The sequence below is a fragment of the Hypomesus transpacificus genome, chromosome 10 (genome assembly GCF_021917145.1).
Source record: "Hypomesus transpacificus isolate Combined female chromosome 10, fHypTra1, whole genome shotgun sequence".
NCBI classification, from domain to species: Eukaryota; Metazoa; Chordata; class Actinopteri; order Osmeriformes; family Osmeridae; genus Hypomesus; species Hypomesus transpacificus.
The window spans coordinates 1505545-1521420 of NC_061069.1; the positions used below are offsets into that span (position 1 = coordinate 1505545).

The window sequence follows — 15876 nt, forward strand, 5'->3', positions numbered from 1 at the left end:
TATTTGACATAGGGATCTATTCGTTCCTAGTTGAATGTGTAATTTAAACAAGAGACATCCATTCGAGTTTAATGTGTTTACCGTATTTATTACAAATGCATAAGTAAATGAAAAAAAAAACTTCCAGACTCAGCCCCTCCACAGCTCTCAACCCATCAGTCTAAGTACTGTGTCCCACATCACTCTCCAGTCAGCACCGACACTTCCTGTAAATGTTGCCGGACCACCTCGTCCAAAACCTTGCTCACTCCCTTGCATGCAGTCATGGCTGCCTCCATCAGCGTCTCCAGGTGGTCCTGGTGGAGTCTGGCGTCCATCTGCAGCAGAGCGATCTGACCCCCGCGCGGCAGCAGAGCCAAGGCCAACGACGTGCCCCCTCCACTCTCCTCTGCATGGCACAGGTCTGCCAGGGGCGTCTCGTCCACGAAGCCAGCTGTGCAGGCACACACGTAGTCCCGCATGGGGATGCCTGCGTCGATCACTGCCAGGGTTGCAGCGTTCACACACGCACTGTAGTTCCCACCGTCTGACTGCAAGATCTAGGAGAAAGGAAAACTCATGAGTGTACAGTAAAGGTATAATAACATGGAACAACCTCGCTTCGTCAAATCTAGCACCTTAACATAGATGTCTATTTGCGAGCGAGGGTACAGTTGAGTCAACACAGCGGCTTCGAATGTCTGCTTGAGGTGAAGGCTCATCTCTGTGGACTTTCGGTCTCCATGGGGTCTTCTTTTCCTCTCTGCAGTGCTGAAAGTGGCCATGCTGTACTGACAGTTGATCGCTGCTCGGTCATAAAGAATCTTACTGCGGCCTCCACGCACCTGGTGATATCAGGGGCAAAATGACATCAGTTATTACTCTAAACCAAAGACAGGCAGGCAAAAGCCTGACATATATATATCTGTCTTATTGATCCTTAAGCTAGTCCTGGTTGATCGTCAACATAAAGAACTCGGCTAGAAGTTTTACTTTCATATTTCATTTATCAGACGCTTTTATCCCAAGTTATACAGCTACACTACAGTGCTTACAGTTAATACAGTATGTGCAGCATTTCATCAAAACACTGTCCACAGTTCTAATAGTAATTTCTTGGTCAGTTTCACAGGTAGGCCTACCATAAGAGGTGATGTAGCCTACAATTAAATGCAGCTTAAGTTTTGGAACTTTATGTTGATAATGAGATGCTGCGTGCAATCGATGGCATTTTTTTTTTGTCATTGCTGGTTTAAAGATAAGACAGTCATACTGCATAGTATTAATACATGTAATTACATATTATAGTAAATGCAATTTCCCTCCGCCAATACTCTCAACTCTGGTCTAGAGTACCTAGTAGGCAGCAATTTATCTAAATGCTAGCGTAAATGGTGGCTAGCTAGCTAGCTAATACTTACTTCATGTGGACCATACACAACGGCGAGGGCCTTGGTATTTCCCTGCTCTATGTATGCAGAGCCATCGGCTTGGGCGAAAACACCCATGCGGGCTTGAACTTTGCGAAGTTCGGTGGCTTTTCTTCCATCCAGACGATATCCCTGGTCGGAAAGTAATTCCAGTCCTGCCATGTTCGCTGTGTGTGCTACTGTGTTAAACTCGTGTGCACAAAGCAAAAGACTACGTTACCCAGACGCCCTAATGTACAGTAAGTGGGGGTAAAAAAAATTATAATTCTAATCTAAGAAACTCAATTGTATTTAATAACTGTCTATTAATAACGGTCTAAAACTGAAATAGCAGGTTTGTGCTACATATCAAATCAGTTACTAAAATAAAACGAACAACAGTTGACACTTTTAAAAATAAAATTTATTAGCATCTCTAATGTGTATAAATAAAAACATATATATGAAACAATGTATATACGTATAATGTAATGATCTGAACAATGACTGGATTATATGTGATACAAAGGAGCAGTCTTGTTTTTTAGCCAGTGTATGTGAGAGGAAAACTGTACCTTCAAATCAAGCATCTTCTTTTTTTTTTTCTTTTTTGACAATATGCATATCTATAAAGTTTCAACTCTATATTCTTTCAAAAGAATGAGCCAAACAGGGATGGCAATTCAAAAACATCAACAGGGAAAACATGGAAAATTGTTACTTTGCAATCCCTCAAAGTTTGCAAACAGACAGCATAGCATTAATATGTTAGGAGGTGTGGACTTTTTAGGTATTACTAACGAGGTTGAGGCTCACGCCACAACACTTTACACTGAACTGATAAATGAAACAGTACACTCTAAAGAGGACTTCCTTTTGCTTGTATCCCCACATATTGGAGGAACATCCCTTCACAAATGAATATACAAAAAGGGCCCTTTTCATTTGTGTACTTGAAATCTGGACCTGAAATAAGATGAAGTAACTCAAAATGTGCTTAATGTTTATGTTTACCCCAAAGGAAAAAACATTTTTTTTGTGTATCAGCTTTGTCATTCTCTGTAGTAGTGTACAGTGAACATCAATGGGTCAGTGGATCAATGGGACTTCATGGGGATCAGTGGAATCTGCACTCTAAGGCAAAGAAAGGAAGGGGCCCCTCTCTTAACACATCGTCCAATTGCTTCTATTTTGGTCATGCTTTTAACACCCAAAGTGTTCAAATGTCTTACAAAAGTGACAGAACAGATATGCACATAGGACAAATACTATTTCTGAAAGCTGGCCAAACATAAAAACCTGTTTCAGTCCAAGATACAATTATTCTCTTGATAAAAGCATTTGACTTGTAACAGACCACAAATATACACTGTCGACAACTATAGGCAATACCCTACAAACCATGTGTGATTGTGCCTCATAAAGAATCGATCTTGACGTTACACGGGGTGGACGCAACATTGGCCTTGGCCTTGTTTCGGGTTTTCCTCCTAAGTTGAAAAGTATCACATTTTAAAAGGGGAGCACAACATCCAAGACTACAACAACTGCTTCAAAGTTCAAAAAAGAGTGGGAAGATTAAAAAAAAAAAAAAAAAAAAAAAAAAGGAATAGAAAGAAAGAAAATATACTGGGGTAGTGAGGTGTCTGCTGCAGACTGCAGGTGGGTGTAACAGTGAGGTGTTATCGGCACCAAAAGGATCATGGCGACCTCATTCAGCCTTGTGGAATGAAGGGACTACGTAATAGTTTTGAACAATGGCGGTCTCTGCTTCAATCCCACGTCTTCAGAAGAGTGCAAAGATCCCATTACTTCATATGTGTTTTAGCCCTGATATATCCACGTTCCTGTGTCCTAAAACTCAGAAAACTCCTTTGCACACTTTTCTGTTAAGGAAACCCGGATTTCCTCTTCCTCGTAGTCGTCAAAGTTGCTCGTGTCCCCGGGGCCTCTGCACTTTGGTATGAACGGGGCTTCCACCTGCGGGCAAAGAACATCAGACCCTGAAGCTGGCACACAGCCCTGGAGGACACCGGCAGGCACGACTGAGCGTCTCCCAGAGACGGACGGGCGAGAGAACACACCGCCACGTACCTTCCGTTCGTAGATGGCGATCCAGTCCGTCGTGGCGAACCACTTGTGGCTCTTGATGTCGCTGACGCCGTTCTTCAGGTTCCCGTAGCGTTTGGTCAGGTCCACCTGCAGCAGGTTCCTCAGCAGGTCTTTGAGGTCGGAGCTGAAGTGGGAGGGGAATCGTACCTGCGGAGAACCAGTGGCAAGCAGCCCCAACATGAGAACGTTTGTGGCTTTTCACAACTGGCATTGTCGACCGAGCAGCACGGATGTTGATGTTTTAAAGAGGACGCCTCGCCTACCTTTCCAGACACTATCTTCTCGTAGATCTGAATGGGCTGGTCGGCGAAAAATGGAGGATAGCCAGCAGCCATCTCATAGATGAGGACCCCGAGCGCCCACCAGTCGACGGCTTTGTTGTAACCCTAGTCCAACAACAGCGGTGCACACGTCGTTCACGCCACAACACAGAAATAGCACCAAACAAACAACGCCTTTTCAACTGCTTTTCTTCCGTAGTGGCTTTCACATGGGAGACGTGGCTCTTACCTTGCTGAGGATGATCTCTGGGGCCAGGTACTCTGGGGTGCCACACAACGTCCAAGTCCTGCCTTTTACCCTCTTGGCAAACCCAAAGTCTGTCACCTGACGGGGCGACAGCACATAGGCAGGAGTCAAGGAGGAGCCAAATGATATAACCCGAGGCCTGTCCTCTCCTGCGATCAATCCTACCAACCTGGATGTAGCCATGCTGGTCAATGAGAAGGTTCTCAGGCTTCAGATCTCTGTAGATCAGATCGAGCGAATGGAGGTACTCGAATGTCAGGACTATCTGGGCGGCATAAAATCGTGCATGGGGTTCACTGTGGAGGAAAAAAGACTGTTATAGGGACTCTTGTATGGAATGTACCGTGTAGATGCATGAGCAAACATCTTCTTACTGAACATACAAGGTAACACTTTTTTGAACTACATAAAAATCGAAACGCTGTTTGTGACGAGGAGCGACGGTCACCTAAATCTTCCGATTCGTCTTAGATGTGAGAACATCTCTCCTCCTGGTACGTACTCCATCACCATGTACAAGTTGGAGTTGTCCTGGGAGAGAAATCAAGCAAACACACAGGCCACTCCACTGTCATTGAGCTGCCAGTCAAATGAAGGCTCTGTCACTAACAGACAGCACAGGGCAGAGATTGTACCTTGAAGGCTCTGTCACTGAGACAGCACAGGGCAGAGACTGTACCTTGAAGGCTCTGTCACTGAGCAGATAGCACAGGGCAGAGACTGTACCTTGAAGGCTCTGTCACTGTGACAGCACAGGGCAGAGACTGTACCTTGAAGGCTCTGTCACTGAGCAGACAGCACAGGGCAGAGACTGTACCTTGAAGGCTCTGTCACTGAGACAGCACAGGGCAGAGACTGTACCTTGAAGGCTCTGTCACTGAGCAGACAGCACAGGGCAGAGACTGTACCATGTCTTGCAAAAAGAAATTGATCAATCCAATACTCCACCAACAAAAAATAACTTCAATTGATCAATTTAAGTCTTGAGGTCTTTGTTTAACAGGTCTGTACCCCTGGTCTTTTGTTTATTTATTTCATTTTGTATCCGTATAGTATTGTTTGTTATTGTCATATACCGTACTTGCGATGCTACGATTTAGCTCATTTGTTTATAACTTTTGTCATTACTTGCATTTCAATACTGCATAACAAAAAATAAAAGACTGTACCTTGAACGAATACTCCAGCCTGACGAGGAAGGGGAAAGACACAGCCTGCAGGATTCTTTTCTCGTTCAACGTGTGCTCTATTTGTTTGAGTTTCACCACCTGATAAGACAAAAATATGAATCAACAGGCAGCTGCTGTGAAGGCATGACACTGCTTAATCCTGTCCTGAAATAACAAAACCTGTACTGAACAGACCTTCTAATATAATAACCAGGTATGTGCCCCATTTCTAACATGTGGGTCACTCACAACAATAAAAACCATGTGGGTGGCGTGAGGGTGGGGGCAGCACGTTAGGGAAACAGTGGTTTTTCCTCCCTGACCTTCTGCTTGTCCAGTATTTTCATGGCGTAGAACTGCTCTGTTCCTTTATGTTTCACCAGCATGACTCTGCCGAATGAGCCTGTGCCCAAGGTCTTCGTCCTTTCAAAGTCGTCTAGGCCCGTGGTGCTCTGCGATGGAAACACAGTCAGCTCGAAGGGGGTAACTGGACATCCAAATACGCTTCTAACTCCTGTTCCCCACTGCTTACCACAGGAGAGGAAACGACTAAAAAACGCTGCTCACCTGTGGTGGACACTCCCATTTCCGTAGGAAGTCTTCTTTGGCTTTGGCTAGAAACTCTTTAACTGGAAGGAGAAGTACACAACAAAAACTTGAGGGAATCCCGTGGAACACCACACTTTGTAAACTTAGACGAGGTCTGGATGGAGCGGGCAACAAACACCAACAGATGTTTTACGACGAGGGGGTTTTAGCAACACCAACACACAATATCCACTTTATAAGTGGGCTTGAGGAGGACACACACACACAGCAAAAGCACCGTTCTCTATCTGAAGAAGCACAGAATGACGACACACAACAAACAACCAAGACGACCACCACAGACTGGTGAGAAGTGATGACCGTGAGAGACCTCTCCCCCCCTCCTGTCTTATTAGGGCGGTCGAGGTTGACGAGGAAAGGAGAGGCCGGACTCCCAGGACATGCATGGCTGTTGTGCATCACTGTCTCCACAGCAAAACTGTTTTAATGAAAGCCTAAGAAACTCACACAGAATCACCACACTGATTACACAAGCAGGGACAAACCAACATTACATGGAAACAACAGCAGACATCCAGAATGACAGAGTGCAGACGACACGACACAATTGAGATTTGAAGGGGGGGGGGGGGGGGGGGGGGATTTTTGCAATGCATGTAGTACTGAATCACAAGACATATTTTGATGTCTTTAGAGAGAGCAAAGTTCTGTCATTTTGGGCATCTAGTGGAAAATATGGCCATACCAAAAGTCTCTATAGATCACCAAGGATTTGCCGGAACAATCACCCACATGGATGGGATGATAAGGAAGGAAAAAGACAAAGAGAGAAAGGGAGAAAGAGAGGTCGATTTTATGTACATACAAGAATCTCGGATCAACAGACATGAAGCATACAGTTTGCAATGACGAAGCAACAGTAAACAGGAAGGCAATGACAGCCGCGCCACTCAAATACAAGCCGATGCACTTGGAATGGCCCCCGAAAAACATGGTGCACAGAAGTTCAAAACACACAAGATGACAAGATGACCACATTCTCAGTGCTGTATATCTGGAATAGACAAAGTTTGACAAAAAAAGGTGCGTAGCCTATATATGATGTACCAGTCCACACCACACAGGCATATCTAACATGTAACACAATAGACACGATGATTATAGGTCCAGTCTGATCACATCTTTCTTGTGTTAAAAAATTAAAAAATAAACTATTCTAAGAAAGACGCACACCCACAGAGCTATTATGGGGAACCAGGTCGCCTTGTGAATCAACCCTTCAGACAAATCTGCAGCTCAGGGCACTGTGTCAGCTTAGACAGGTTTAACACCCAGCTCCAGCTTGGGACACTGCTGCTCGGGGGCCGCACTCCGAGAGCCACCCAGCAGAGCGCCCTGCTCATCTGGTCCACGGTGCCAGCGGGCATCTGGAAACGCAACCAGGTTCGTTTGCTTCGTCTCAGGACCCCAATCCATCTCACACCAGCAGATTCATAAGAGTCATAAAACGAAATGACACCCCTTAACAACCTTGATGCAGGTTAGCGGCCATAAATACTTACACTTCCAAGTGCATGTAGCATACTAAATCAATTCAACTATTTCCAAGTGAATGTAGGCTTCCAGAACGTAAAACAGAATGAAGAAACAAAGAGGTATGTCGTTAACACAAATTAAGTAAGTTAACAAGTCTAACCAATTTAATGAGCGTTGTCCCACTGAAATTTGACTACAAACCAACACCAATTCTGTATCTAAACTTTAGCCAAATGCGAAGAGAAGCATACGAATTTTTGCCTTATCACTATCAAATGGACACTGGTTATCAGCAAAATACGTCAAAGCATACCATGGCAAATTAATGCAGGCTAAAGGCTTGTTACGTCAAACCTTTCAAAGCTTGTAATTCAGCTTATCCTCTGACGAAGGTCTGATGACAAGCCTTTCCAGTCAATGACAAACTGTGTGTGTGTGATTGTACACACAGTACAAATGTGTGTGTGTGTGAGCGTGTGCGTGTGTGAAAGACACAGAACCTTAGCTCTACCTACATCAGAACAGGAACTCTAAACAAAAAAGATTGGTGTGATAAATCACTTGGGGTGGTTGTAGTAAAGCCTGGTTTTATGAATGGGAACAAGAGCATTTGTCATATCTTCACCATATTTGGTCACGCTCTGTGCGCTCTGGGAGAAAGCTGTGTTTATACAGTAAATCAAGAATAACAAAAAAGGCTAACTGCTTTCTAATGATATAGCACGCCATGGCTGTCTACAATGACTTTTGTGTGGCCATGGATTACTCCAACATTAATACAGTTAGGTAGCATTCGTACACATGAAGATGTGTTGCAGAACCACCCATATTAGCTTTCAAGCTATGATAGCTATACAACAGTTGCATGCAGCAACCACAATATACCAACAGCAGGCCATCATCGCCGGAATTACTTTCTAGGTCTAAAACCCCGACCCCGGTAATAGCAATGCATTTAGCTCTGCGACCAACAGTGGATTATAGGCTCGGGGCCGTCTCCAGTCAAGACACTGGCCCGGTACAGTAGCCTGTTACCGTTAGCTTTCAGACGCCAAATGGTTAGTGCTAACAATGCCAGATAACTGGTAAGCTAACAGGTTCGCCAGGTTCTCGCTTGTTAGCTAAGGCCTGTTGCAGACTTAATCCACCAAGTAGAATGATAGCAGACAGGCTAGCTGTACATATATCTTCCCCAGGCCGTTAAGTCTTAAAACCAAGTGACTAACACATGCATATCGTTTAGATGGCAACAGCTATCTAGCTAGCTAAAGAGAAAGCTGACACTCGGCATCTGTAAAGTTAGATAGTCTTCCTCTGTAGCAAAAGTAGCTAGATTACCCAACCCAGCCCCCTCGCTAAAATAGGGTTGCCAATGACAACATCGTCTAAAAATGTTGCTAATGATCAAACTGGCTCACATAACTTGACCAGCATGTTCCAATTAGTTGGCCTATAATGGACACTTCCTATAACTATAAATACAAGAACAGCTGGAGTTAGTACACAGCAAATGCATAATCGAACGTTATGCATGTAAAATTGTAGCTTTGCTGGGTAAGACTAGCCAAATTCCAACTGCATGTATAGAAAAAGACCATGTGAGCCCCAACCTTATTTTAAAATATTGGCTCTCTAAACTGAATTTGATGTAGGTGCTGTTCTCTGTATCTAAATACATTTGAGCGTGTTGACATATTTTAACTCACCGCTCTCTAGCTCGTTGCCTTTCTTGGCAGTGGCAGCGTTTCCCATCGTATGGAAGACACGGCGATCGCTAAGACTGCGGGAGATGGTGGTAGCTAACTACAGAAATATGCCCCCGCTCCTTGCTTATAACATTAAAATGTTAATGCAACTCGATAGCAATGTAATGATACAACCAACTATGAAATATATTGTCAGCAGCCCTATTCAACCCCTTTGGTAGCGATGTTTTCCGCCCCGACTATCTCTGACATCCAGCTAGCGGTCACTTCTCCCACAAGCATTCTCTGTTATTGGACGCTTTGCTCAGGCAGAGATCTCTGGTTTCGAGACATCGTACTTGATCTACTTCCGCCTCTCGAAGTTCTTCTTCTTTTAAATTAGCGGCAGTCTAGACTGATTACTGCCCTCTTCAGGCGAAAGAAAAAGCATAGCACTAAATATCTGCTCCAGGCTATACCCAGCCTAGGCCAAGAGTACAGGCCTTAGGATATTAACTTGAGGACCATCCAAGCAGTCACTTCCACAGCAGGGTCAGCCAACCCACAAAACAAACTGCAAACCTCCACTCAGCCCAGACCACAGTGCCCCAGCTTTCATCTGCCAAACACGCATCCACCCTACCGCCCCCAGAGCCTCCCTCTCCTTTTTGACTGTCGACTGAAAGGAAAACTACGTTTAATTCCTACCATTCCTCCCAACCACCCACACCTCCCTTGCCAATGTGCAGCCGATTCCTGCTCCCCTTCCCAAAACACACCCTCTCCTCCACCTCACCCCTGGACAGAGCAGTCCAAGCAATCCCATCCTATTTATTACCTGCTACCCACACACAATCCCCACTGCACAGCCTAAGTGCTCCCCCTCCAGAGAGAGAACCATGCCTCTAAGTTGTTCATATACTGTAAAATTAACATATCGCTATAAACATAATGGTACATTTATTCAACCTAGTGTGGATTGTGGGCTCACTTTCAAACATAAATCAAGAGATGAGCGTAACATACATTCTCACGCTTTAGGACACGGCTTTAACCACTGGACTCCGTTCATTCAGGGTCAACAGAACAGTTTTTGCCATGGTAACTTGCCGAGTTACTAAAAAGGAACCTGTAGTTTTCCCATCCAAAATCCAACGAGACTTTTCTAGAATTAAGAAAAAAAAGAGGCCAAAAAAAGGCCAAGCTATGTATTGCCAAGCTACTGCAAATGAGTGCACTGAATTCAGTATGACCCACCATTGAAAAAAATATTCTAATAGGACTCGATAAATCACACAAGCCAACAATTTCTTCCAGTACAGTACATCACAGTAAAAGGCCAACAGTTCCGTCTTTGTCCAATGGCAAAGTGCGCCTGTACAAGCTAACTTGATGGTTAATCAGTTTGCATTATAAATTACCATCCAAGATCAATCGATCTCAACGTTGAACTCAAAGCAAAAGTTTTATAAATAGCCAGCAGAAGAAGTAGAATCTAATCCAGCTAACCAAACCGTTACAGTATCCTAGTACTAGCTAGCTAGCTTACCATACTGTAGTATGAATGTACTAGTGTAGCTAGATAGCTACAGTAGAGCTAACTTGACATGACTGCTTTGCTGCACTTTGAATTACAGATTTTTGATACAATAAAACAGTTTGTTCATAGTCTCACACATACCGTCCATTTTCACCGATTTTTGTACAATGCCTTCCACCTGGCTAATAAAATCGAGCAATTAAGCTAGCCATGTTCGATCCACTTTAGATAGTAACGTTTGACAGCAGATCGAGAGGAGTCAGTTTGGCGGCTTGGCACAAGCGCAAGCTTGTGATTGGATCCACGGTGTCCGCGGACTGTCCGACGTGAGAAGATTGGATTTGCAAAACAAATGTTAACCCATTGCAATAATTGAGGCAGATCATTTATGCTTAAAGGAGGTATATATATTTATTTTTACACGTACATAGAATTCTTTCCATAACCTGAACGTTTATTTTTTTTAAAGCACACCAGCAGGGCACCACGGGTCATTTCCCGTCTCTCTAAAAACTATCACGACACCGCTGGCTGGTCAAACATGAGCTCGCAGATTCGTTCGTATATGGGGCGGATCTACCCCATCTACTCTCTATCTTACATGCCACCCCATTTCACCCTAAAAATAGCCTTGCCACACCAGTTGCCACCCCAGTTGACAGCTTTGAAAACAAAGAAAAGTTGTGGCTCATCAGACATTTGCAAAAGCGAATTTCTAATATCCCACTGCAAGTGAATGCAGCACTAGACGACTCCAACCACCCTCCCCACTCCACGGAATCGGACATTTGCAAGGCAAATTTATAATATCCTAATATCCGAATGCAGGTAAATGCAGCACGAGATGACGCCATCCACATTCCCTACACTGCCACCTAAGTTGCTTTCATTTGAACACAAAGAAGGCGCGAACTGACCATAAACGGCTCCAACTCAAGGAAGCAATCGTCGGCACGGACAGCAGACCACATCAGAGGAATGAGGTGTCAAGCAATCATCCATTAATGACTAAGAATTATAAGAAAAGGGCAGGTAGGCCTACAACAGAGTTGCAACGTTACTTTTCCCGTTGAATTGAGGTTAATAACGTTAATTCGTGAATTCTTGGGAAAACAACAACAAAGATGACCATGGTAAAGTTAGTTTGAAGTTCGATATTCAACAGATATTTGGACGCCCAGTATTGTGTTATTTAAACTGGTGATTAGCATGTGTATGTTTAGGGACTGTCAACAAATTACACATTTCATTCAGATAGACTTCAGTCAATAAATATTTTTCTAGATCCGCCCCTGATATGTCTTTAACCTGGAGATATCTCGTCTGTAAAACTTGAACATGTCAGCAGGGGGCATTGTTTGCTTGTGAAGGAAGTAATGTGACAGTCTGTGGGCTGAGGATTGGCTTTAAAGGTTGGATTACAGTAGCCTAAGGGAGTCCAATCCAAATGGTTGTATTCCATATTTGCTGTGAGTATGATGGGTAGGCCTAATTACCCTTAACAAAGCACTAATGGAGTAGCTTTTGGCACCTGCATTGACTAAAACCTTAATTTAACCTCAACCACTTGTTCTTTCTCTCCTGCTGTCCAATTGTATTTTCTTCACTTTCTTTACTTCCTTCTATTTTTCCACACAGCATGCTGAACAACGTATAACTGGACCTACGGCAATGCGTAAATAAAATGTTCTTGTACATGTACAGTACAATGCCAGACAAAAGCACAAATTATTGTATTCTTTCCCACAGTTTTTGTGTAACTTTTTGAGTGCACTTTAAATCTACGGACTTAACATAACCCACGTATATTGTAACTTGTCGGAGTGCATACCCTGGTCACAGCAATATGTTTCATTTCAGTTTTTGGTTTAGTAATATCCAAATTCTGAAATAACCTCAATCCTGGTGACAGTCACTGAGTGCTGTTTCCTGGATCATGACTTGATTTGCCTCTTGTAATCAGGTTTCTCTGGAGTCTTTCTTGCCAACCTGTGGAGGGACCCTCATCGCTGCTAACTGGGTCATGACTGCCGCACACTGCATCACGTGACCACAGCCTGTCAGTCAAGGAGATGTCTGGGTTGGAGTCACCACAGTATATTCTAGGCAAAAGATCCTAATATTCCTACCAGTCCATGAAATGAGGATATGAGTGAATGACTAAAGCATAATACCAGTTTTATTTCTATACTGACCCTTGAAACTCTACCAGACAATAAACTGGACTGCTTTTCTGTCTAGATTCAGATTCTTATATCAGGCCACCAGCATGTGGTGCTATAAGACTGAGCACTATAGCCTACTGTACTAAAGAGGAGCATCTCAGATAGATTGCTGCTTGTCCATCTCACATGTGTTTGTGTGTTGTCCAGGTTCCACACCTACAGGGTGGTTCTAGCAGAACATGACATGAACACAGAGGAGGGCTTTGAGCAGTCTATCGTGGTGGATAAGATGATCCTCCATCCAGACTGGAATGATAACTGTGTGTCCTGTGGGTAGGTCGACCGCCTTGTCTTAAAATTGCAGTGGACTCATGCATACAATGAAAAAACTATATGTATTTGCCTCCTTACACATTTTGTCAACAAAAGTTGATGAGGCTGACTGGTGTTCAACATTGGCTCTGTAACATTTTTCCATCTTCTTTTCTTCTTTCCTAATGATGACAGAAATGGAAGGCTTGTTGACTTGCTTGTTCAGAAAATGTGTGCATGGTTTTGAGGGGATGACGTGCATGAAATGTGAAGGATGTCTGTTTTTGCTCTTTTATCCCATCATTTAGCCTTTACATCCAGATTCCTCTCACTAACAAACATAATGTATTGTTCATCCAAAATGGCCAGCTGCTCTCAATATTTTCCTTGCAAGCGTGGCCGGACATTCTTCAAAGGGAATGATTGATGACCTTGAGTGAATGAATGAAAAGGACGCATATTTCCCGGTTGCCGTTTTGACTGAAGTACAGTAACCCTGTCATGTAGTCTATGATTCCTCTCCTATTCCTTCTTTGACCTCCAAATATAATATCATTTGGAAGACTTTGCCTGCATGGCACATTATAATATAATTTCATAAAGAAGGGTCATGCATTATCCAACATCTATGTTTGTGTACCTTGTGTTTGCATGCTGTGTTCGGAGGACTGCCATTTGCTTTTTTACTAGGCTCTTTTAATTATCCTGTTTGTTTTTCCAAGACCTCAAAAAGCACCACTAATCAGAGACTGAAATATCTGTAGAGGTGGCAGCAGACCTGTTGCGTGTTGGCAGCAGAATGTAGCTAAACAACAATACAGCAAAAACAGGGTTAATACACTAATACTAGGTTGGGAGTCAATTGGAGAGAAAAGGGAAGGAGGCGGGACTGAGAGAGATGATCTGGCAATCTCTTTATTATCAATCACCAGTTCCTATTAGGATGTTGCATGTGGTTCCAGGACATTACCCATTTCCTACTCTGTGTATCAAAGCCTCCAGAGTCCTTCCCCCTCCCCCTCTCCCCTAATTCACTCCAGATGAGCACAATGGGACATTTGATGTAGTGTGCAAAGACACATGTATACAGCTGTGTCTGCCTGTCTCCACCAGCTGGTACAAGGCCTGAAATGCAACGGCAAAGCGGCTCCAATCATGCATTTGTTTACGTAATTAAGATCAAGGAATCCGAGCCAAAGATCTTTTCCTATATGTTCTCAGCCAATGTCTGAAGTGATGTTTCAGTGCGATATAGCTAACTTGGTTGTGCTGGGCTCCTTGCTATTTCTGCCAAGTACAGAGTCATGGCTTCATAATGTGCAGGTGATATAAGTCTGGCTCTTCCAAGTGTGTCCCTGCATGTGTGAATGTCTGTCTGTGCATGTGTACGTTCCTCTGCAAACAGACCTATCGCTCCAGTGGTCAGAGGTGGCACCCCAGCGCGCACGAAGCTGGAATAATCCTGAACAGTTGTTGCTGTGACTAATTTCAAACATATCTTTTTGAATCTCTCAACGATGTGGGCCATCTTTACAGACACCGACTTAGACTAGGCTGAACTCGATGAGACGAGTCATCTGTTCTCTTTGAATCCATGCTGAGCACAGTGAGTCATCAGTTGTTCTCTAAAACGAGAAGTAATTCTGCTTCCCTCTGCGTTTATGACAGGCTTCCCAGAGCCTCATACAGTCACACCTTTGTAAAGGACTTGTCTGTTGAGGGTAAGGGATTTGAGACAGGGATTTGTAGTTTAGTGCCCTCTTCCTCTCTGCCACCTCCGGACTGAGCGCTCTCCGGGCACAAAGGGCTCTCCTAAAGTCTGTGTGTGTCTGGGAATGTTGATCTGAAAACCAGAAGGTATGGTTTGTGTCTGTTCAGTTTCTCCCAGCACATCAGACAGGCCTCTATTATGACTGTGGCTCGCAGCAAGCCTGTGTAGTCCTATACTTACAGAGAGACTCGCAGGCCTGCAACATAAATGGCTGTGATCTGTCTGCCACCAAATGAAATGTGTTCTAGAATCCCGAATGTCCACGCAGCTCTGCAAGTAGCTTATGCGACTGAATGTGCTGCTGCCTTCTGGAAGTCCCTGTGATTGAGATTGGTCTCAGAACACAGTCGACATCGAGTTTATCCCAACACTGTCCTAAAAATAAAGGTTTTCACGTGATATAAGACTTGGTAACAATTTGCCATCTTATTCTTGCAGTCTTTACCTGTAGCCTCAATGTTAAATGCCACCGTGGAAATGGACCTATTATATTCCAGTTGAAATACGATTTGGTCTAATTGTGTATGAAATGAATTACGGTGACTTTGACATATGGTTATGAAGATGTTGTTTTGATTGTGCGCCGAGAAGAGAAACAAACTTGAACGTGAGAGTGAATGCCATCATATTTCACTCTGAACTATCACACAGTCCCCATTTATCACAGCCAATTACAGCGAGGCAGAGCAGGAAGGGAGACTCTCGGGTCTCTCTCAGTCTGCTGCCGCAGTTTGGAGACAGAGCACAGATTATGGGAGGATAACACTGCACAACATGGCAGATCAAAGCCAAGACAATCAAAGCCAGAGTGAAAGCTACAGCCTCAGTAAGCCCCTTTAAATGTCTGCCTACCCCATCCCATCTACAGTGTTACATCATTCTCCTCAACTGGCTCCAATCGCCCCAACTTTTTCCATTTCTGGGGGGCCCTTCTTGGGCCTCTCGCACGAAAACTGGACACTGAGTAGCCAGGCATAAATCCTTCAAACCAATGCAAACACCACAGCAAATGACCTTAGTTAATATAAAACTTGAACTTCCATGTCATAAAGCCTACGTAATGCCATTATAGACATGACATGACACTGGTCATAATCATTTATGACAGGATATATTATGAC

General features: G+C 43.9%; 2 protein-coding genes across 3 annotated transcripts; both read right to left on the reverse strand.

Annotated features, from left to right (window-relative positions):
- Nucleotides 1-67: 67 nt before the first annotated feature.
- Nucleotides 68-1610, reverse strand: exosc4 (exosome component 4). Its single transcript, XM_047028296.1, has 3 exons — nucleotides 1401-1610; nucleotides 618-824; nucleotides 68-539 (listed from the first exon to the last, which is right to left on the reverse strand). Exons 1-3 carry the CDS (start codon nucleotides 1569-1571, stop codon nucleotides 180-182), a joined length of 738 nt encoding a protein of 245 aa, XP_046884252.1. The 5' UTR covers nucleotides 1572-1610; the 3' UTR covers nucleotides 68-179.
- Nucleotides 1611-1794: 184 nt separating this feature from the next.
- On the reverse strand, nucleotides 1795-9337 carry prkacbb (protein kinase, cAMP-dependent, catalytic, beta b). Of its 2 annotated transcripts, XM_047027620.1 has the most exons (11): nucleotides 8989-9337; nucleotides 6492-6500; nucleotides 5765-5826; nucleotides 5521-5649; nucleotides 5198-5296; nucleotides 4477-4559; nucleotides 4198-4324; nucleotides 4011-4106; nucleotides 3764-3886; nucleotides 3483-3647; nucleotides 1795-3368 (listed from the first exon to the last, which is right to left on the reverse strand). In XM_047027620.1, the coding sequence occupies exons 1-11, from the start codon at nucleotides 9032-9034 to the stop codon at nucleotides 3243-3245; spliced, it is 1065 nt and encodes a 354-aa protein (XP_046883576.1). In that variant the 5' UTR covers nucleotides 9035-9337; the 3' UTR covers nucleotides 1795-3242. The 2 variants fall into 2 exon arrangements, with proteins under 2 accessions (XP_046883576.1, XP_046883577.1); XM_047027621.1 differs by lacking the exon at nucleotides 6492-6500 and having other exon boundaries at nucleotides 8989-9335.
- Between the last annotated feature and the right edge of the window lie 6539 nt (nucleotides 9338-15876).

Bases quoted from the DNA above. Each gene is read 5' to 3' on its own strand.
- prkacbb (XM_047027620.1), bottom strand. From the start codon at position 9,034: ATGGGAAACGCTGCCACTGCCAAGAAAGGCAACGAGCTAGAGAGCG. The intron at 4,560-5,197 runs GTACAGTCTTTT...TTTCTCTCCCAG, and splicing joins GGCTGGAGTATTCGTTCAAG to GACAACTCCAACTTGTACAT. The intron at 3,369-3,482 runs GTACGTGGCGGT...CTTTGCCCGCAG, and splicing joins TCGCCATCTACGAACGGAAG to GTGGAAGCCCCGTTCATACC.
- exosc4 (XM_047028296.1), bottom strand. From the start codon at position 1,571: ATGGCAGGACTGGAATTACTTTCCGACCAGGGATATCGTCTGGATGGA. The intron at 825-1,400 runs GTAAGTATTAGC...TGATATCACCAG, and splicing joins TTGTGTATGGTCCACATGAA to GTGCGTGGAGGCCGCAGTAA. The intron at 540-617 runs GTGCTAGATTTG...CCTTTCTCCTAG, and splicing joins AAATAGACATCTATGTTAAG to ATCTTGCAGTCAGACGGTGG.